Source organism: Thermobia domestica, chromosome 2 (genome assembly GCF_964235325.1).
Source record: "Thermobia domestica chromosome 2, izTheDome1.hap1.1, whole genome shotgun sequence".
In the NCBI taxonomy this organism is placed as follows: domain Eukaryota; kingdom Metazoa; phylum Arthropoda; class Insecta; order Zygentoma; family Lepismatidae; genus Thermobia; species Thermobia domestica.
Genome location: NC_137455.1, coordinates 296,325,119 through 296,349,431, shown reverse-complemented (window position 1 = coordinate 296,349,431; position 24,313 = coordinate 296,325,119). Strand labels below are relative to the sequence as shown.

At 34.6% G+C, this 24,313-nt stretch overlaps 1 protein-coding gene and 1 long non-coding RNA gene across 2 annotated transcripts in view; one reads left to right on the top strand and one right to left on the bottom strand.

The window, feature by feature from the left end:
• Window positions 1–16,568, top strand: part of LOC145678599 (uncharacterized) — a 245,489-nt gene extending 228,921 nt beyond the window's left edge. The window contains exon 3 of the long non-coding RNA XR_014130409.1: window positions 16,247–16,568. This is a non-coding gene — a long non-coding RNA (uncharacterized LOC145678599). The remainder of the gene's footprint in view (window positions 1–16,246) is intronic.
• The window catches only part of LOC145678598 (aminopeptidase N-like), a 210,131-nt gene that overhangs the window by 133,469 nt on the left and 52,349 nt on the right, over window positions 1–24,313 (bottom strand). Inside the window, exons 4-6 of the mRNA XM_081748941.1 lie at window positions 20,458–20,769; window positions 5,698–5,881; window positions 1,569–1,725 (exon numbers count right to left, since the gene is read on the bottom strand). Of these exons, the coding sequence (XP_081605067.1) occupies window positions 1,569–1,725; window positions 5,698–5,881; window positions 20,458–20,769 (653 nt within the window). The remainder of the gene's footprint in view (window positions 1–1,568; window positions 1,726–5,697; window positions 5,882–20,457; window positions 20,770–24,313) is intronic.

Genomic DNA, 24,313 nt, shown 5'->3' with positions numbered 1-24,313 from the left:
AAAACTTCCCATCCGACATTTTCTAAATAGGTTTTGACCGGTTTTGCGACATGTGGGCGAACGTTATCATGTTGAACAATAAGTTTATCATGTCTGTTCTCCCATTCTGGTCGTGTTCTGGCCAGAGCTTGCTTCAAACGCATTAATTGTCGTCGATAACGTTCTCCATTCATAGTTTCACCCGGTTGCAGCAGCTCATAGTACACCACACCTTTCATATCCCACCATATGCACAGCATAACCTTTGCACAGTGAATATCTCGTTTTGGTTGTGATGGACCTGGTTCACCTGGTTTCACCCAGGCCTTTTTTTGTTTAGGGTTCTCGTAATGGATCCACTTCTCATCACCCGTAATAATTCGATGCAGAAACCCCTTTCTGCTCTGTCGTTGAAGCAGCAATTCGCAAATGGTTTTTCGTCTTTCAACGTCTCTGTCTTTCAATTCATGTGGAACCCAATGTGACATCTTTTGAATCATTCCCATGGCTTTCAAGCGTTTGGAAACTGTTGTTTGATCAACGCCTAATGCTGCTGCAAGTTGTTCCTGCATTTGACACGAATCCTGCTCGAGCAATGCTGTCAATTCTTCGTCTTGAAATTTTTTTGGCTGTCCAGCTCGCTCTTGGTCTGCCAAGCCGAAATCACCACTTCTAAACCGTGCAAACCACTTCTGACACGTTCGCTCAGCTAGAGCATGGTCACCATACACTTCCACCAAAATACGATGACTTTCAGTCGCACTTTTCTGCATGTTAAAGTAATGCAGCAGGACACCCCGCAAAAACACTTTATCAGGCACAAATTGCGCCATGTTCACTTAACTACAAACTGGTGTTGTTGACGCTTTAATCCACTGCCCTATACTACGAACGATACGCGATGACAGGGGTTTGCAACACATGTGTGGATACACGGAACTGTGGGACGCTCCGTTCGTTGCGCCATCTCTTGTCCACCCGCACGAATTAATTCCTGGACCAAATATTACATTGCATAGGAATGTTGCACTTTTTCATACTTACTCAAAAGTTACAAGATGTTACGTACCATCATCTTCCCCTGAATTGCTCATATATCTGAGCACGACTCCTCGGAAACTTGAAATAAATGCTGAATGACAAAACTGACGATATCATCAAAATTTGACGTGCTATAGTAAAATGCCCTTCAGATTTGAAATCCGATTCAAAAACTGCATTAGAGAAATGAACATTATATCAGATATAGGGCCTATATGTGACGTGTTTCTCACAAGTCAGTGTTATCACACAACACAACACTAATAGAGAGTCGCAGTGCATGAATGTTTAATGTTACTAACCTCCAAAGAGTAGCTACAGTATATCTTGCAGTGCAAGAGTGTTTTCATTGATAGCTATCTCTATATTGTTTTATTGTGTGTAATTTCGTTAGTTTCACAGCATATCTGCTGCGGATTTCTTTAATTTCAGTTCTGTTTTGAAATTTTTACTGCATTACAGCATGTATACAAAGTTAATTTCCGTTTTCAATAAATTTAAAATCTAAATTTGTCCTCAATTTGCAACACTGCTATGAAAGTACTTACCCTTTTCGTAAGAGATTGTATCAAATATCTGAGGAATTTCGTCAGGATTTCCGATAGGAACAGATACAGGATGAGAAGACTTGAGAGAATCCAAACCAAATGTAGAACTCAATAAGTTGAAAGCAGTGTATTCTTTTACATTCCAAAGAGGTTCCACCTAGAAAATATTCAAAGGTCACTAATAAAAGAGAATTCTACCGTACTCTACATTTCAACATATCAGTCAGAACATTCATGCATTTAATCATAAGGCAATACAAATTCTTTGCTGTTACGTCATTGTACTGAGTTGCCGCCAATGTACTCAAAGCGTCTTTGAGTTCACTAGCAGAAGGAAAGAAGGAACATTCGACTTTAGCAGTTAGCACGCGACATACTCTACCTACGACTCGTCAATTTGAGCCTAGTTGCGAACATCAAAGCTATCGACTTGTGAGCCCTGAGCATGTGCGACAAAATTGAGAATTCTGCCAACTGTGAGGTGTAGCGTTCCCATCCGCCGTCAAAGTCAGAGTAATCGCCAAGATACATGGATAATGACGTCGCAAGATATGTTGATTAGTTAGCAACACCCTCAACCAACTACAGAGGGATCTACGCGAGTGGACGTCACCAGATTATATTCAGAGTAGGATTCGGGCAATGAAAGATAATTCAGCATTTATCCAATAATTCAAATAAATACCACACAAATAACCAAATATACTTATATCAAAGAAATGAAAGCAAACACAATTCAGCTTAATAAATTTTATTAACAAAATATTTACAAGTATTATCTGATCCTTCAGATATCCGATGGCAACAATAAATTCTCCGTCGATAAATATAATACGTTGTAGTTTCAAATATCAATTTAAATACTTCAAAAATTAGTGAAAGATCAATAATCATAAATGTGTTGAAATCTCGAAGTTTTACAAAAATATCCAAAATTTTCAATATTTAATTATATTTAATATATTAATAAGGAGAGAGATCAATTCTTTCTACTTCCTCAGTATTACAAGCGATAATAGCAATTCATAAACTAGTAATTCAAAGTAGTCAAAAATTCTGGGGGGGGGGATTGAATTCTAAATACAATTCAAATAAGCAGAAAGTTAAATATTTAACGTTTAATGAAGGAAAACTTTAATTGGAATTCAATGTCAAATACGCCAAAGCAGTATCTCACCCCGTAAGTCTAACGCATCTAAACTTCGTACACAATCTTTCAATATTAAACCAAAATTCCAAACGTTCTCTATATTCGATATTCAGGAGACGAAATAAATTAAGGTAACACCAATAATATACGAATATAAACATATAAATATGATAAATGAATAATAATAATGGCTCTCGGCCAAAATATTAAATGTTGAATTATCACGCGGTTAGATAACTACAGAAGAATCGGAAACGTATTAGACCACAACGAGCTGTAATGGAAACGAATACACGACCCACGAACAAACAACACACACAAGGACAACCAACTAATAATTAAATAGTTTAACACTCACCTCACGTCGTTTTCAATTCTATAGTTACTTCCTCATATGCTTATCCTGGGACTGCATGTCGACTTTACCAAGTTGACAAGGGAAACGAGAATAATTGGTTATTGCTGTGCAATCTAATCAAGCTGTATTGAAGTTCTGACAAACTTTAGTCAAATCGTATAGATAGGAAAACTCCTCTTTTCAGTCAGCATGCAACTACTGCACTTCGCAACACTCCCTTGTAACTGTTGCAACTGAATTCTGAACAATTCAACTGAATTCTGTACAATTCTGTAATTAAGCCCAATGAAGATATAACCAGGACTGATATTTCTCTCTCTATCAGTTTGAGCTATTTTCTGCCTCGTGACATCCAACATCCGCATTCCACTTTTTCCCCTAATAGCAACTTCATGAAAATGAAGAAAAGGAACCTTTACAAAGTGGTGGGAATAAACCTTTTTTGTACAAACCAAAGGTTAGACACCATACGCACTTACGTTTTCTACATTCCCATTCCACCATTCAGCAAATTTCCAAAGTAGCACATAAAAATGAGTACCACGTGATTTCCATTCAATCCCCGACGCTTCGGAATGCTAACACTGTCTGAAGTGGGATATTTCTGCCAGTTCAAGCACGAGTTTCCTTCGTTCTCATTCCACCAAATAGAGAACTGCAAATTAACACTTCCAACAAGAGCTTTCCTTGAATAGGGAAACTCAGCGATTTGGCCAGACTTAGGCAAAGTATCTTATATATCTTCTTCGTACGTGAGAAACACGGCAGAAAAACAAGAGGCATAAAAATGAAACCAATATAAAGAGTGGCAAATGGAAAGAAACTTCAGTCACTGGGAAACACAGTTGGGCACAAACTGCACTGCACTATTAATTCGACCACGAAGTAACACTATTTTTTCACAGCACTTCTTTTTAGAAAAATTACACAAAACACATGCACAGTAACAACTTCTTATTCTCATTTCTATTATTCTTCCACACAGTAATGAAACTCCACAAAAGCTTTGGAATGGAATGAAATTTGAATCCAACGTCACATTAAGTAAAGGCCTCTTTTAACTATATAGAACGCGAACAGGATATAGCCTTTCTCCTCCTCCGAACAACATATTCTATACATCCTTCCACACCTAGCACTTCATGGTCAGTTCGCTGTCAGGAAGGACGAGCGAACCCACCAAAGCAATTGGCGCTACCATCGCGTCAGCTGAGACACGCGTAACACGTAATCGGCCTTGAGGCAATACAACAGAATTCCTCCCCTCTCTCCTTGACTACAAAACTCAGCTGATCGAAGCAGCTTGCAATCTTTTTACTCTCTCTTTTTCTTCTTTTTTAAAAAAGTAATGACAAGATAGGGAAACTGATACATAGTTACAATCATTCTCTTTCATGAAGAGAGTATACTTTACATAACAATTGATTATTTTATTATCTTTTTCTTCCTTTTTGTCTCTCTCCATACCCATCGTAACGAGATTTAAACCTAGTTGCGAATATCAAAGCTATCGACTTGTGAGCACTGAGCATGTGCGACAAAATTGAGAATTCTGCAAACTGTGAGGTCCGGAGTATGATAGGGTTTTACATTTTTACTTGTTCCGAAGTTGAATAACAGAAACAAGTGGAAATGTTCATAGTAAATTCGAATGACGTATTACTGAAATTACTACGTTGCCTCTCCTTTCCCGCCTCAATGTAGCAGCTATTTTAAAATTGTCCCAAAGTACTAAAAACCATTTATCATCCTCGCTTACTATATTTCTTTCTTGAAAGTCTATTCTACGCATTATTCTTTCCATCTTCCTGTACTTCCTTGTTTCCCCTGAATTTCCATATATTTCATCGGCTCTTCCGAATTCTTCTACGTATGTCTTCATATTTTCTTTTGTAAAATTCTTACATTGCTCTGTTTATTTCCTTCTGTAATTCATTTGCATATCATGACTAAAGCCCATAATTCTACTTTCATTAATTAACCTTTTAGACCCGTGCCGAGATTTACTTCCACATTATTACAATTAATTTGGTCGCCGGGAATAGTTTCACGTATTATCTCCATATTTCCTATAATAAATGACTTTTTTTAGTGTTTCTGGAACTTTTGATTCATATTGCATACTGTATCCAACAAAATTTGTGCATTTACTCTTTCGAGCAAAGTCTTTGCTTTATTGTAATTTTGGTCAGAGGTAACGCTGAACGTAACTTCAGTAAAGTACGTATATTAAAGTACATCTCATCACTGTAATAGAGGTAATGATTATTAATTTGGGATTTCTCTATAAATAAAAAACATACTGGTTAAAAATGCACATCGAACCTCTACTACTAATTATGATTGTATAAATCACCCTTAAAATCAAATAGAAATTAGAATGGACTTTGTGATGGACAAATACTATGCTCGTGGGTTTTCTCGGGATTCTCCCCTTTCCTTCCATTTTCTTCATTCCACCATTCCATTCATTTCTCATCTTCACCGTCTCCTTTAGCCTCACCAGCGTAAGCGTGGGACGTAAAACTCAAAGATTTCTTTTCATTTTTTCAAATAGAAATTAGTATAAAATTAGTGATACTAATAAATCAACTATCTGTATATTATGAAGAACAACTTACGTGATCAACCCCTAAAGTGGCAACATATGTTGCAAAACCTTCGTTGAGCCAGAGATCTGTCCACCATTTGGGACTAACGAGGTTGCCAAACCACTGGTGAGCTAGTTCATGGGCTATGACGTTTGCCGTCCATTCCTTGTTTGGTAAAGATGAAACCTCAGGGTCATATAGAAGTGCTGTTTCTCTATAAAACGATATAAAGCGCTCTATTTCACTATAGTTCAAGAGCATCACAATGTCATAATATAAATCCAGAGTAGTAGAAACCCTTGCTACTGATTAATTGATTTAAAACTCCAATTCTACAATAAATAAAATAAAAAACACTAACGATTAATTTAGCATTAAAAGTTTTAGTCAGAAATTGGATTTATTAATCAAATGTTTCTGGGTATTGTGTTGAACAAAGTAAACAAAAAAAAGTCCCCACTAAAGAGAGAGAGAGAGAATCACAGTCAAATGGTACGAATGTGAAATGTGTTTAAGAAAAATACAAGAACACATTATTATAAATTGTATTCACATCTACGTTTTGAAATGATTGTAAATCTTACTGAATAACGTTTGCTGCAGAACAAGTTATTATAAATCCAGCAATAATTGAAACTCAAAAACATGCATTAAGAACATAGAAAACTTCAACCTTAAAAATTTACCGTGGGGAAAACGCGAAAAGTAGACTGGAAAATATTTTACTCTGATGAATAATTTAAGCCAGTTTAAATATTTGTACAAGTAACAAGAAAGAAGTAGTTAAAAGGTATTTAAAATTAAAGTTTAAGAGTAAGATAGAATTTTAGGTTCTTACATTAATTTATTTTATTTATTTATCTATTTAACAATCACCCGATACAGCTCAGAGGCCATTTTATACTGGATATCTAACAACAATGGAAAAGATTTGCGAACGTATCGGCTAGGGCCGGTTTAGTATGTACCATTCCGGCATTTGCCTGGTAGGAAAACCTGTTAGAATAGTCAACAGCGGGAATCCAACCCACGACCTCCCGAATGCAAAGCCAACGCTCTACTTCTTTTTTAATTACTAAATACATTTATTGAACTAAATTACCTATTACATTACATTACAGATACTGATATTACATAACGTCGGACAAGGATATTATGAAACTTTACAAGATCACTGTGAGAAAATTTGCAAATACAGACCGGTCAGTCTTAGTAAACTGAAGAAAAGTCTGATTACGAACATATTTTAAACACAAATAACATTCCTCCACTGTACACTTTGGCCTCAAAGACAGAGTATAATAGATAGTATACCCAATAAGCTAATTAACAGCATTAAGTTTAGTATAGGGATACCACACATAGTCCGGAAGAGCAAGCACACGGCGATCAAAATAGTGATCCGGTTTACGACAGATCACAGCAATAAACCACATAAGGAGGTCCGACAGATCACCCCATAAGACTATCATTACATTCCGATACACGATGCAAAAGTGTATCCAGGCAACCAGAGTACACAGAATTAGGAGAATCAGCACGATGGATAGTGTGAAGTCGTTCATTAGTAGGATGTAAATCATGAACAAAGCTCAATCAAACAATACGAATGTCTGAAGATAATATTTTGGTGTGCACATTACGTCAGATCACAAACCAGTCGTATGTAGGAAACTTTTGTAACGATCTGTTACATGAGTATCCTAGTTGTCCTTTTTCTGTTATGGTTGGAGTCAATGGAAAATTGTTATTGTAAAGAAATTTACTATTTTATGCTTTTTTGAGCTGTCCATAATTGCGGACTTTTCAAATTTAAAAGTTTTCATTGGTTGTATTTTAAAAAATAATATAGTTAAGGTTTTCATATGTGTTAATTACTTGGTAGCTTTTTTTAAAAAAAAGCCAGAAAGAACGAGAATAAAGTTTAGGTGTTCAGAGCTGGCAACCTTGTATTGGAAATCAAGCTGTCGTTCGTGGGAGGAAGCTTCCCGGCGATGACTTGACTCTTGTCGTGCACAGGGATAACATGTCTTGGCCTTGACTTCTATTCCTGTTGCTTGTGTCTGCCTCTTAGCTGTGCTTTCGTTATAGTGTGTTAAAGTTGGACGTGGATCGACAGTGTAGCGTGGGTTGAAAGTGAGTGACTCGTGAAATGCTTTATAACGTATTTCAGTGCTTTTTAATTCAATTTAAATACGAGTGAAAGAATTACAAATTTGTTTTGTTCTTTTTTGCTATTTTTAAAAAAAAATTGAAATGGTCGGATGTGATTCATATGGGCAGCATGGTCTGTTTGACCTATAGTCATGTGTTGTGTTACAAGCTTATTTTTGCAAAGTTCGTGCTTTCCTTCTGTGTCTTTTTAGCACAATGTGAATGGCTATTGCTACTATAATTTTTTGGCTTGAATTATCTCATCTTCGTCGTGAGTCCTTTTTGATCATTAGGCTCGCTTTGACAAAACTACGTTACACTGCCGTGATTCCATTTAATCAGTCAATAGTGTAGAAAATACAAGTCTACGAAGAGACCAAAGGGTGCAGATTCATAAATTCTGGACAGTAAACGAAAAGGAGTGAAAGTTTTACGTCTCTAAAATTATGGTAAGTGACTTATTTAGACTGCATGTGTAGAGGTGTAGATGTGCCTTTCCGAAAAGTGGTTGTCTATTAGCCCATTTTGATTGGTCCTTTCTGCTTATCTCTTGTGTTTTTGTAAACTTTTTTTTTAAAAAAATATATTTTCTCTTCGGAATCCCCTCCCCCGCGAAAAATGGTCGAGACGCGGTTATATGATCCAGTATTCTTGCTCTCCTCCTTACCTATTTGATTTAAGAATTTTTCCTGTATTTTTTGGTGTTTGTTACAAATTGGCCAGAAAAAGCGGATTAATGCTCTGAATACGAATTAATTTATTCAATCGTTCTGACTTTTAGAAATTGAACAAGAAAGTTTAGAATCATACTTTTCATTACTTATGTAAACTTATTCTGATTTTTAAATTAATGGAATGGAAATTCTTGGTATGAGTGATTCTATATTTAAATGAATTCAGAACAAATATTAGGTTCGTACAAAAAATTGGAAAGTTCGTACAAAAAATTGGAAAAATGTTTTATTGCCTTATTTTGCTTCTAATTAGCTAGGAATGCAGGATATATGACTGTTTAAGGTTGAAATTAAATACAACTTGTGAATTTTTATAAATTCTTGAATTTTGGAGTATTAATTTTTTTTGAAATTGTACAACATTGCGAGAATTGAATTTCTTTAGACTGGAAAATTAGTAATTTGATTGGATGATTTCTTACTTCCGATTAATTATATAAATTCTTAGGTTGATTCAAAAGTTCGTATACCTTTTTAATTAATGCTATTATTGGGTTAGTTTTCATCTGATTGATAAGAGATCTCGAAGTTGATATGTCTATTTGTATTTTTGAATAGTTCTTGCGTTATCGAAACTTTTTGGTCTGTGTATACACGGTTGATTAGTAGTTGCTTTTTCACCTTTACATATTTTTAGCTTTATTGATTAATTATTGGAATGCTGAGTTTGATTACAATCGATTTAAAAAAGACTCTAAGTTTGTTAGCTTATAGTTTTTGAAATTTTTGAATGAAAGTTTAGAGCCCGGATTCCTATGGTAAATTTCTACTGAACCGAATTTCTAGTTTATGGATTTTTTTCTGCTTTGTTTTAACGGTGTATATATAGTCAACTAACGATTGACCGCATATTCACCACAACAGATTTGGTTATAATAAATTGTTATATAAACATCTGAATTGTTGTGTTTTGTTTGTATTTATTGATAACAACTTTTGCATAATCCAAATATCGGATCATAGATATATACCAAAAGAGAACTCGGCTGAGACCTGTGCTTCCCTCAATGCTCCGTCTGCCATTAGTTTCCTCGAGTGAGTCCGGAGGAATCATTCGATTTTGTTAAATTTGGTTTTGTTCGATTGCTTCGGATTCTTTTGCGGAGGAGGGTGGATAGGAGCGTTACATAAAATAAGAGTCAAGTCCACTATTTTTCTTTTTTGTTTATTTATGTGTTTGTCCTCATGTTTGAATGTGATAATATAAGTAATTTGAATTATTGGTAATTTGGAAATTAGTAAGTACATCTTTGCCTCTTGCTTAATAATTTGTGGTTAATTTATTAAACCAAATATTAATTATTGATAAGAATTTTTCTCATGTGATATTGTCTATTTTTGTAGTTTTGTTATAGTAAATTAATTATTTACTTCCAGAACTTGATTGGGTTTTGGCGCCTTGATTGCTCATTTTCCATTTGGTGTAGACATTTTGGTAATAATAGTCATAGTAGTTTTTTTAATATTAATGTTTTAATTTATTGAATAGCTTGCTTTTTCTTCCTGTTAACATTATGGAAACTAGAGAATATGTTAGTATTGAAATACCCGAATCAGATTATGTGACTTTAGATGCAACTGGTCAATTTCAGTTAGACCAACGGTCGAGTTTCGGAACCATGAGTATGGAGTTGACTCCTCCGGCTCAAAATAGTTTTGATGTTAGACGGTTTCCTTCCCATGTACAGAATGATTATAATAATTCAATACAGTTATCTGATGATACCTTTGGTTATAGTGGAGTAGCGAATGCTCCGAGTTTAGGTGAAAATAGGAGAGATCATGGTAAGGTTAGTTTTGCTGAGCCATCTCCAGAGAACTGTTATACAAGGCCGCCTCAAAATAATGATCCAAATGATAGGTTTGCCAGTAGATATTTAAATCTTGATAATTATTACAGAAGGGTTTCTTATATTCGGAACAGTACCCCTAAAGCAGTAAATACTAATTTTGGTTATCTAAATCCAAATTTTGATTTAGATGGTAAAAATCCAAATAATCAAGGACAAAGATTAAATTTAGTAAAACCAGTGTCACATTCCATTCCTCAGAGTATGACTTTAGATATGGAACATAAATTTATGGTAAAATATTGTTTTCAGCGATCTTCTGAGTATTTGGAAAATAAATTTAGAGAATTTAGAAATGTTGATGGCAATAATAGCCTGCAGATTTTTGAGTTAATAGTTAGGATTGAAGAAGTTTTGCTGGAAACAAGCTATTCATTAGGAATGACTCTCCTTTAGCCTAGCCGGCATAACCGTGGGACGTAAAACTCATTAGGAATGATATTAACAGTATTGGTTTCGAAGTGCGAAGGGGCTGTATTACGGAATATTATTTCAGCATTAAATGATAGTATGAATTGGGAAACTCTGAGACGTATACTGTTAGAGAATTTTATCACTCCTGTATGTATTCATACTCTTATTTCCGAGCGTATTTACAGGAAACAAAAACTTAATGAATTAATTGATAATTATGTTAAATCAATAGTGATATTCATGAATGTTATTGGAATGACGATTTAAGAATCAGAGCTTGTTAAAATCATTTTGAATGGAATGCATCCTAACCAGAGGTTTTTGTATGTTGAACTTTTATGCTCCTCGTGATAAAGTTGAACTTATTAATATTGCGGAACAGTATGTACTTAGAAATAGGGATCAGCTTGAATATAATAAATTTATAGGAAGTAATAAAGGAAAAGAGAATGTACTCTTATCTAATAGTCGGGATAATCGAAATTTTGTTCATAAATCCGAAATTAATCAGAAAACTTGTAAGCTATTTCCGAATGAACAATCGAGTCAATTGAAAGGAAAGTCACGGAATCAGATGACTTCAGGATTGCATTTGGAGAAAAATAAAGACCGATCCAAGAATGAAATTTCAAATTTTGATCGAAGAATCCGATCCGAGTTAGATGGAGGTGTGGTGACGTTTGTTTATGGAAAAATTAATGTTGTTTCGGTTTTAATTTGCATTGACGGTGGATCAAGTTTTAATCTCGTCACTTATAACTTAGTGAGACCTTGTAATGCCGAGAAATACGTTCGAGTAGTTGAAGAACGAGTGGTTAATGCTCCTTCAGGACTAAATTTCGTTACGAAACAAGAAATATCACTCAACGTGAATTTGTCTGGACATTTTGAAAGGGTGAATTTTCGAATTGTAGAGCAACTACCATGCGAGTGTCTTTTGGGTATGTCTTTCTTGAGAGCAACTAGTGCAGTGGTTGACTATAATAATAATAATTTAATTCTTTACAACGGAAACAAAAGAATTCGCTTGAGTTACCACCGAGGAATGAGGGATTTGGAGTTTAGGACAGGTGATCGTGATGACCATAAAAAGTTTTCGAGTATGAGTGAAAAAGATAGTTTCTGCTTCTGTTCTTCATTCTGGATTGACTTCTATCTTCATTCGTGCCGATTTGAATTCAGTTGGAAGATCTAATAAAGAAGTGCAATGCGATTTAGACTGATAATTTTGAATCAAAAATTTTGAAAATCAACGCTCCTAATCCCACTCAATTGTTAGACTTACTTAATATGATTGAGTGCGATTTAAATGAAGATGATCCATTAGTGGTTAAGGGATTTAATCCGAATGCCACTCATTCTAGCTTTGGAACTTCTTTTATAAAATAACAGACAAATTCTGACCAAAGCATATATTAATTAATAAATAATAGCGTTACAGTTTCGGCAAATTAACTTTGCCTTCATCAGACACATTATCTGTGTCTGATGAAGGCAAAGTTAATTTGCCGAAACTGTAACGCTATTATTTATTAGTTAATATAGGATTTAATCCATGTAGTGGTGCTGATGAAAATCTATTGGGAACTATGATTGATGATCATATACTAAAGGCGGCTGAGGTTCACGAAAATAGAAAGTGGGACTTTATAAAGAGCTCGATAGAAGATGGTGGTGAAAAATGTTCCTCAGATATGGCTAGAATTTGATCAATGCACGGTGATGAACAAAAGGTGTCAACGGATCAGTCCCAGAATGTTCCTCGGAAGTCTTCGGTGGTTGATGCTTTGTTAATTACTAGTAATCAGAAGAAGAAAAAGAAGAGAACTAAGAAGAAAAATAAAAGTTTGGCTGAAAATATAATCAGGGAAGAAGGTTGTGTTCCAGCAATGGATTCAGAGCAGAAGAAGAAATCTAAGACTTTTAGTGACACAAAAAGTCTTGAAAATTATAAAGAACAATTGCCAAGGCAGGACTTTTTAAAAGACAGTTCTTCAGAAACGTCAGATGTGGACATAGAGCAAGCGGAAAAATTCCATGCCCTGTTGGAACGAAATAAAAAGTATTTGCCAGATGGTGATTCAATTTCAAAAATAGTTGAGGATCGGTCGGATCAGGTGAAAAACGAACATTACACTCAGGTTGAAAAACCAAATTCAGTAAATGAATCCTGGAGTTATAGGAGTCCTGACATTGTAAATTTCATTGACTCGATAAAGAATGATTATTCAGATGTTGTTTCAACAAAAATTGGTTGCATTGAGAATTTTGTAGGTCATATTCATTTGAAAGAAAATAAAACTTTTAAGCAGAATCCATTTCCGGTTCCAAGGGATAAATCAAAAATTTTCGATGACCAAATTTAGGAGCTAGTTAGGGAAGGTATATTGATAGAAGTACATCATTCTAATATTCCTTGTAAAAAATAAGAACAATACTTTCAGGATAGTCGGAAATTATATTAAGGCTAACGAAAGAATAGTAAATGATGCTTTTCCGGCTCCTAATCTTACAGGATTAGCAGATAAGCTCTTTCATTCAAAAATAGACCTCAAGAAAGCTTATAATCAGATTTATCTGGATGAAAACTCGAGAGATATAAGACCATAGTCACCCCGAAGGGGTTATATCAATATACTCGGGTTCCCGTTGGAATCAAAACCGGAAGTAGCCTTCTAGCTCGAGCGATGCAAAAAGTACTTGGGGACTTGGGAGAAGAAGGTGTTAAGAGTCATTTTGATGATATCCTCATTTCTTCCAATAGTATTGAGGAACATAAGAAAACGATAATTAAATTTTTAGAAAGATTTAGGGAATATAATATAACAGTGTCTCCAGACAACTGTTTGTTTTTCTTTAAAAAAAACTATCTCGGTTATATTATTTCCGGTGACCAAATGGAAATTGACCCTTCAAGGGAGTCTGCTATTAAAATATATTCCACCTCCCCGGAATAGAAGAGGGTTAATGAAGATTCTGGGATTATTCAGTTACTACGCTAAGTTTGCGTCAGAGATCCAAGAAATTATGGGACCGTTTAGCGAATTAAAGTCGACTAACTCAAAATTTATCTGGACCGTAGAACATCAAAAAATCCTTGATGGTTTAAAGAACATTTTGATTAATAATGTGGTCCTTAAGACCCCAGATTTAAACAAACGGTTTGTTGTTAACGCTGACGGAAGCGGGAAAAGTATAGCTGGATGCTTGTCCAAGGAAAATAGCAAAGGGGAGATGCAACCTGTTGCCTATTTTAATAAAACATTGTCCGAAGCCGATAAGCACAGAAGTATTTACGAAATCGAATTTATAAGTCTCGCAAAGCCAATCTCTAGATTTTCTCAGTATTTAATCAACGAATTGGATGTGCTTACCAATAATAAGGCTTTAACTTGGATACTGGGAAATTCCAAAAGGGTGTTGAAATATGGTCCATTAGTAGAGACTCTCTGCCAATTTAATTTTAGAACTAGGCATGTAAGGTCAGCTGACAATCTAGTTGCCGATGTGTTGACCCGGGTTCATGACCTTTTTGAAATTAGAATTATCGATGGTCCTGTTGGTTTGGCAACATTCAATAAAAATTTAAAAATTGCTCATACTTGGCGTTTACCCTTGGTAAAAGAAGCAATTGATGTTTTACAAAGAGACGACCCAATGTTAAAACTTATTAGTGACCAAATAGAAAAATGGGAATCTTGTCCCCGGTATATTTTGAACAAACGTGTTCTGATGAAAAAACTAACTCAGCTATAAATCCCTATAAGATAGTAATACCGAAAGATTTAAGTCGTGTGATGATGGAATATCACCACGATGATAAATTAGTCTTTGGTCATTCTGAAATTTATAAAACTTTGAAGAAGTTGATGAAAAGATTTACTTGGGTCAATATAACAAATTATGTCAAAAATTATGTTCGAACTTGTCATCGGTGTCAACTATCTAAAGAAGAAAATCAGAAGAAGATGTGTCAGCTAGTGTCGGAATACAGTAAACGCATTGGAGCCCACTGGATGTTCGATGTAATCGAAATTCTGCCTAATTCAAGAGGATATAGATTCATCTTAATTGGTGTGGACAATGCCAGCAGGTTTGTTGTTCTCGAAAAATTAAGAACTCTTATTTTGTATGTGTATCTAATAAGATTTTGGAGATATTTAGTAGATTAGGCTTCCCAGAAGCTATTTCTACCGATAATGCCTCTATCTTCCTTTCAGAGAATTTTAAGAACTTCCTTTTTGGATTAAGTATTAAACACATTAGATTGAGCCCATACCATCCAGGTGGGAATATTTTTGAACGCTTTATAAAAACCTTAAAGTCATCGTTGAGAACGTATTTTTCAGATAAACAGCATCTTTGGTCTACTCTCATTCCAGATCTTCAATATACCTTGAATCTGAGCGAGCATTCTGGACTCAAGATGTCTCCTATCGAAGCCTTTCTCGGACGTCGAAATTACACCCCTCTTGAAATCCGATGGGACATTGTTGAGTCAGATCTCGCTGGAAAAACATGTAATGATATTTTGCAATCTGCATTGTCGAATATGGAGAAAAGTTGGAATCGTAGATGAAAGTTAATGTTGCAACGTCGAAGGGATGTTAACCTTAGCATTGGTGATAAGGTCTTGTTAAGGACTCACATAAGATCTTCTTTGAAGGATAAGATAGCCAAGTCACTGAGTGATAAATGGCATGGACCATATGTTATTAGAAAATTTTTAACACCCAATACTGTTTTGATCTCAGACGAAAATGATAACTTGGGATCATAGCGCAGAAGTCACGTTTCGGAAATTAAAATTTATAGAGAGCCTCGATACAATTGATTTTGGGAAAGTCTGGTTCTCAAAAAAGCCTATGTATTCTGTTTAATGTTTGTAATTTATTGTAAAAAATGTAAGAACTTCATTCAATGTTATTTAATTACTATATTAATATTTTCTTAATTGATGGCAATCAATTAAAATTTTTTGTGTTGTTGGGAGTTTACATTTGTAATGTACATTAAAAACTTTTCTCAGGGATTATATTTGCTCTAACTTGATATAGAAATTGTTAATATTTAGTATTATTGTGATCATCCATTAACTAAAAGCTTTAAATTTCACAAATGAATATTTTTTTAAAATAATGGTAGTTAGAATGTACAATTAGTAAAATTTTTAAATTTATATAGTTAATGTAATTAAATTTTCAACATGAATTTGTTTTTAGATGATCTGGAATCTTTCTATGCTAGTATTAACATTTGATAATTAAAAAGTAAATTTAAAATTAAATATTTGAAAATGTTAGATCTTTATAATAGTAAATTTGTGACATTATTAGAAGGATAACTATAAATTTTGAATAACCATTTAAATGTTTATGCTTATTGGAATTTTAATATTTATAATACTGTATATCTGTTTATTTTCAGGTTATCTATGTATAAAAAAATTCCCTGCTTTGTGAATTTTTTCTTCAGGAGGCAGGAGATGTAACGATCTGTTACATGAGTATCCTAGTTGTCCTTTTTCTGTTATGGTTTGAGTCAATGGAGAATTGTTATTGTAAAGAAATGTACTATTTTCTGCTTTTTTGAGTTTTTCATAATTGCGGACTTTTCAAATTTAAAAGATTTCATTGGTTGTATATTAAAAAATAATATAGTTAAGGTTCTCAAATGTGTTGGCGAGATTGTTGTATTTTTGAATAGTTTTTGCCTTATCGAAACTTTTTGGTCTGTGTATACACGGTTGATTAGTTTTGAGATGTAAGTGCCGTAATAAATACCTGCACATACCAAAAGTGTAAAGATGTTTAAAAGAAGAAAAAAGAATAGTGTATTATGTGGATTGTTTAGATTCAGATTATATAGTTTTTCCTATGATATATTAAGTATTTGTTTATGGTTCTATATTTTGTTTCGCTGGATGGTGAATGCCAACAATGTTTATAGAACACAAACGGCAAACATTAGGTCGATTAATATATGGGTGGTCTGCCATCAAGTGAATAATGAAATATAAGAAAAAAACATGAAAAAATAACAACAAAAAAACAGAGAAGGTGTGTAAGAATACCCCACACTACAGAAATGAAGAAAGAAAAATCTTTCTGTCTCCAAGAATGCATACGCCTCCAACTGTCCCAACATTTATTTAAAAAAATAATGGAAGAAAGAAATAAAATAAACAGTCTTGGAAACATCACATGAACACTGCACTGCATGAATCGTATAAAAGAATGCATACAGCATCAAAACAAAAAAAGAAAGAAATTACATGAATGTTGAAGACTAGAAGCACGACACAAGAACTTACGAAACAAAAGGTTCTGCAACAACACTCTGATCACGAGATTCGTCTGTAGCAGAGAGTGTTATAAACCAGATTAGAGTCAAGGTCACCGCCATCGATATGTATTTCCGGATCACTCACGCAGTCTTGGGTTGCTTGGCTGCCACTATCTGTTTTATTTGATATCACTGTTCGTTTTCTACGTAATGACCTCCTGAGTTGATTTCCAGGAACTCTAGTAAGGGGCGAAGAAGATTCAAATGAAGTGTCAGTAGTTGTTATTGGATTCTTGGTTAGAAGAACATTTGAGGTGGACAAGGGCACATTATCATTCTGCGACGTTGCCAAATTTAGCGAGGAACACTGGGCTGGTCCAGGTCCGTTGATGCGGAATCACACTTTTTTGTAGAGCCGGAGTAGTTGACACAGTATTATTTATGGCTTCTGAACTTAAAATAGAAAATTCAGTACGATCATTCACTGCGGGAGAGGGCGGAGGAGAGGGAGCTGAAGACATATCAGGTCCACTTGTAGGAACACCGGGGCGTAAGGAAATAGACAGGTGGTTTAACGAGTATTGCGGGGTTTTTGGGAGAGTACCGTTGGATAAAGGTGTCGTACGAAGTTCCTATGTTTTATGCTAAGGACGAGGGAACTGTCGAGCTGGGGCATTGCAGTTGGAAAATAGATAATCAGTACTTAAGCAGCGGAAACATGTATGAAGCTGTCCAGGGTACACAATAGAAGCCTTATAACCCATGAAATGAAGTTTAGATGGGATATATGTTTCACCAATTCTATATAAACAGCGCGTACACCATTCAACACAGGATATTTTAAGTGAACTCTCCTTTTTTGATGTATTATTTGTTTAATCTCACCATATTCACTCAAAGTATCACGCACTATATCGTCACTAAGTTCGCACGGTAATTCACAAATGCGAACTTTAATATAATGGTTGCAGCATCCAAAATATGCACCAAAGAGGAAACACCAATCGAATGACGGAAAGGAACAGAATTGGGCAAAGTACGTAAAGCATGCTCAAAATGCAGGGCAGTACCCAGTTTAATATAGACACAGAAATCGTCATTGTGTAATTGGATAGCAATCATTTGATTCATAATATCAGGAAATTGTTCACTTAACCAAACGCGTAGTTCCGCCAGAGGTGGTCGTAATTGACGGAAATTCTTGTCAAATTCAAATTTTAACGTGTTTTGTCGAATAGTATTCATGATGTCGTACGACTTAACATAATTTACAGTATATAACCACTAAACAGTCCTACTCACAGGACCACCAAAAACTGAAGAAAAAACAATTGAAAACAGGCGATGTAAGCACGGAGCTCTCAACTCACCTCCACTCAGCATGAAAACACGGTGAACTGGCTACTAGAGCTACTTCAATTAGCCATAAATACGTACTGTTGTTTAGCCAGTGTTGTAAAGAAAAGTTTAATATTGTATGTTTTAATAACAGTTTCATTTTAATAGGGGCATTCCATTGAGATTTTTCTCCTTGATCACCAATAATATACGTTATATATATTTTTAGTGGCATAAAATTATTTTTATGAATATCCTATAAAAAAATAACCAGGCATACCAGTTCTCTTTACGTATATGTTTTTCTTATTCTGAATGGGATCTGTTGGCAGAGTATGCTTCATCTTTGGGCAAAATGTTTCGAATTATACGCCAATATATTGTAGAATGAAAATTTGTTGAGAGAAGCTAACTTCGGTCAGAAGGCCCTTTTGGATACAAACTGCAATGTTGGTGGGGTGACTGAAAATCTTTTAGATTGCAAGTGTTATTATATGGAATTTTTTATGCTGCAATTGAATGTAAGTTGGTAAAACCTGTACATTTATAATGAGTAATGAATAACAATTAATTCTTTTAGAGTGAGTAATCATGTGTGAGCACTGAAAGCGCACATTTTTAAAGAAGTTTGTTGTACCAAAACTCCGTGTTATTAATCTCCCTTTTTCTATGTCCATTTGTCCCGTGCGTCTGGGAGAAAGAAAATCCCAAGAACTAGTCGATTAATCACCATCAAATTTGAGCAAGATACGGAAGCTCAAAAATTAGGAATTAAATTCGTGTATGCAGATGATATTCAAACTGGAAGTAACAGAACTCAATCACTTCCGGTTTTGACGTTGCTTACGATAGAGCAAAGGCGGTCATAGATACCTAGAAGCGGTTTTGTGCAATTCATTAAGCGTTACAAGAATACATCTCATCTCCATTCTTATCTCTGTAATAAAATTTGAAGTGATTGAAATCCACTACAACTTCCAGTTCCAATCTTGATCTACATAGGACAAAAACGATCAGAAATAACAAGCTCTTATCAACGAACATAAAAACTTCGTTACTGAATTCTTTACGTTTGTGTGTATGTATGTCTATTATTTGCCATTTTTCAATTTGGAGCCCTCCATTCGATAGAGCATCAGAAACTATCTGAAAGTGATGGAATTTTTCGCGTCACTCTTACCGTTGCCGAGAAGTTCCGATCTCGGGAGATTTAAGGAGCCATATCTCGGGAAGCGTAAGTGATACAGAGACCATATTGGCGTTGATCAATACCTAAGGGGATGGTGAACATTTTAGTACTAAATAATAAATGGTGGCTGGTTGTATCTGCATTTTCAGTATATATACGGTGATAAAAAGTGGCAGCTCAATATAGCTAAGTTAATAAATCCCCTACTATACTGGTTTCAAATATGTAAGTGTATTATTTATTGAATTTAATCAAATAAATTTAGTATACGATTTCATATAAATTTCGAACACAATAATTGTTTTTAAGTTCGTTCTGGCAATTCTCTTCAAGCATTTTCAGCTTTTTAAAATTCATTTAGTGTCCTAAATATAAGTACTCTCTTCTCTCTTCGGCAGAATCAAACCACTTCCGGTATTAACGTTAATCACTACAAAGTAAAAACTGTAATAGACAGCGGGAAGCGGTTTTCTGCAATCAATTAAGCGCCACAAGAATACTGTATACGCCAACTCCACTCTAATCTCTCCACTGAAACCCGAAGTGGTCGTTTCTGGTTTCAGTATCAATTGAGAAATTCTCACGCCATACAAACCAAACTCTTTCACATGGTGTACACATAACACAATTATTTGTTGACCTAATTAATATAAACATACGGCATTTTATCAAACCGTATCTGAAATACCCAATCAGCATCCTTACTCTAGTCTTTAACCCTTTTATTTTGATAAAAGTAGATATACTGTTTTCCATCTACATGTAATGAAGTAATTTTATATGAAATACTATTACGAAGAGGAATATATTCTTGAAATATCCTTACCTATAAGTAATAAGACCCCAGTTCTCCATAGCTCCTGCACTGAAGTCAGGAATTGCTATCATATCTTGCTTCGGAAGAGGGTAACTAACATTAAAATACTCCTCAAAATGTTCCAGAATTTTGGGTCCAATCTCACTTGCATATTTGGCTTGGTCTATAGCATCCTTTCGAACCCAGATTCGGAACCTTGTGTTACTTAAGCTTTTCTCTGATTCCACAGCTGCAAAATCACAAACTATAAACGCCACCAAATACGTTGACATCGGAACAGACTCTCCAAAATGATCCCAAAACCAGCCTGGTTTGTCCTCACTGAAATTAATAATGTGTCAGAATTAATAAGACATCATTTGCAAATAACATGGGGACTAAATAATTACTAAATAAAGAGTTCAATATTATCGAAAATTTTGGTTATATTTCATATTCATTATTAACTTGAGAAAATGAAATGATTATTTTTAGTTTAATATCCCACGTTTCTGCCCTTTAGGCTAAAGGAGATGGATTAATAATGAAAGAGAATAATTGGAGGCGAGAAGTGTCTATTTAAATCAGAGACGAAATGAAAAATTTGTCAATACTTGTTTTCGAGACAACGAGAGGAATAATACCATTTCATCCAAATATCTTAAACACTGTTTTAGTGTTGTGTGGATCATAGCATAAACACTGAAAATTGATAAAATGGTTGAACGAATATAATGAGCACTTATCAACGTTTAAAGATACGCAAATCATTTACACAATACAATGTACTCCAATAATAAATATAGTTTAAATGTTACTTTATCACGCTTTTCGTTGTTCATTTTTCGTCTCGCAGAAGGATTCTGATCACTTCTAGCCCTGGAAGAACATCATAGCATTACCATGGCACAAAGTACACCGTGGGGTCATATACGGCTCATTACAAAATGTATACATTTAGAAACCATCAGTCAAGTAAGAGTTTTTACCATGTGCTAATTTATTGCAGATTAGGTTACAAAATGTGTACTCACACTTATGCAAGTGAAATTTCTCATAGTTCGAGAACAGCTTTGATTATTGAATACAAATATTGCGTTAATGGTTTATTATTAAATTTTCAGTAATCTTCTAACTGGTGACCTACCGACGTATAACTTAACCTAACATGTATTTTTGCAACTGATTAGGTTGGATTAAGTTAGGTTAGGTTATTGTTATAGCCAGGTATTTCACCAATTAGAAGAATACAGAATTTTCTCTTCATTAGTAATCCAAATGTTAATATTTTTCCCGTCCAAATTATTTGAAACAATACACAACTACACAATTTTTTTCACAGCATTATTGAAGGGCGTTTCACATATTTACATTCGCCACAAATTCCAAAGTGATGTTCAGCATATAAGCTGCGTAAGCAATACACACGCTTGTTTCTCCCGGGGAGAGAAAAACACACCGAATAGGTGATTCTTCCACTTGGTGATTCTTTCACAGTTTTGGGCAGATGTCTCCGCCAGTCTTGGGAAGTAACGTAACGCAAGTAACGTTTCCTAGTAACGCGTTACAACTTTTTAAGTAACGTACCTAGTTTGCGTTACTTTTTTCGTGTTACATTTCGGATGAATAACTACAATACATGTATATATATATATATATATATATATATATATATATATATATATATATATATATATATATATATATATATATATATATATATATATATATATATTGTCGGAAACAAATTTTTCTTTCCTGTAAGAGAATTTCTCAGAATGGAACAATGGAGCATGAACTACGTATGTCAGTGACCAACAGTCGGTCACTGACACAAAAGAAACAGATAAGATCATAATGCCACTTGCTGTTTTTGGAAGATGAGAACAGCCTCAGGGAAATCATGTGTACTGATTGCAAGCACCTGGAAGATTTTGTTGTAGATTTTGACAGCTCCAAATCAATATATTCAGTGAGTGAACTACGAGTGCAATGGTACCGGTAGTCTATTTTACTTTGATTGGTGTTGTTTTTATAAAGATGGAGAATGAAAATATTTTATCGTTCGAACATTTGAGAACACTTTTTCTTAAAAGCTGAAGATGATGGTGGACAGAATTTAAAAGTAAAGTGGTGTACCGGTGGGAAATATGTTTCAACAACTAGGGTGCCATAATTAACAATATACAGTAAGTGGTTAATATGAATAAACTGTTCTGATCAGGCCTACTTTATTGATGTAATGTTGATGGTATGTAATATTACTTATTTTAGGTTAGTTTGCGTATCCTAATTCCCGTTGATTATAGAGTTTGGAACAACTAGCTTTAAAAAGCATGTATCGTTTTTAGTTACTGGCAAGTTTTGATTCATTCCCAGTTTATATGTTCTCTTTTTATTAATTGTAGTGTAATGTTTATCTATACTCTGTATTTTAAATTTTACATAACAACATTGTTATTATTATATAATTAGTTTAGCAGAATAATAATAAGCAACCATTTTTTCTAACGCATAGGGATGGGCACAAGTCAAGTAAAAAATCGACTCGAATTCAAGTCGAGTTTCTAGTCGAATCAAAGGTTATGTTCTCGAGTCGAGTTCCGAGCCGATTCACTGTTTTTGGAGTCGAGTTTCGAGTCGAATCGAGTTTGATAAATGGCTCTCTCGTTTTAACTCGTTTTGAAATCATAGCCTGATTACAGTGGAAAGAGAAATCCATGAGAAATATAAGCTAAGCAGTAATGTGGAATACTTTTAATGTTGCTCACGAGAGGGGATACTGCTCGCATCGCGTCTCGTCTCGGTAGCGAGACCACAAGAGATTTTTTAAATAACAAGCTCAGCTCGGCTCGGCTCAACTGATCCGATGGCTCGAGCCGGCTCATTTAGGGCGAACCATCGGTTCGAGCTGACTTGGTTGAAATGAGCCGTCTGCTCGGTTCTGCTCAACTGAGCCAAGGGCCCAATTTCACTTCTCGGCTCGGGTCGATAGTTAATGAGCTGTGAGCCGAGCTGCTCGAGTCTTTAGCAATTCTAAACCTGGGCCGACCAGTTTTGAAGATATTTCAACAGGGCCTTATAACTTTTAACAATGTTTGGCTCGAGCCCGAATACTCAACCTAGATCCTCAACCCAAATTCAGAAGCTCGTAAACAATGTCCTTGACTCTTAGACTTCAAGACTACAGAGGTTGGCAATCACCTACTTTTTTAGTATTCAAATACAAACCGCCTATCTTTAATGTTTATACACAGTGTTATTATTATTATTATTATTATTATTATTAATAATAATAATAATAATAATAACAATAATAATAATAATAATAATAATAATAATAATAATAATAATAATAATAATAATAATAATAATAATAATAATAATAGCGGTAGTAATGATAGTACGGAAAATTGAAGTAATAAGATTTGTTTCACATATTCAAAGTTTCGGACATAAAAGTAACGCGTTACTTTCGAAGTAAAGTAACAGTTACTTTCTTGGGGCAAGTAACGCGTTAGTAACGCGTTACATTTTAAGAGAAAGTAAAGTAACTTGTAACGCGTTACATTATTACAAGTAACTTACCCAACACTGGTCTCCCCCACCCAATATTGCAGGTAGTTCTCCCAATATGAGTTCCTTACCTATTTAGGCCATGATGTTTTGCTCTTCGACCGTAAAGAGTGCAAAGGAAAATCCAAAAAATGAAAGTTTCTAACGATGCTATTTTCGTAGCAGAAAAAAACACCCTGGGGTCGTATGTGACCCAGCTACACAAAATAAGCACAAATAAAGTGAAGAACAAACAATTAAAATTAAATATTCCTACTTTGACCACTACTCAAATACTGAACGTAGACAAATCGTGAACTGCTTAGGTTAT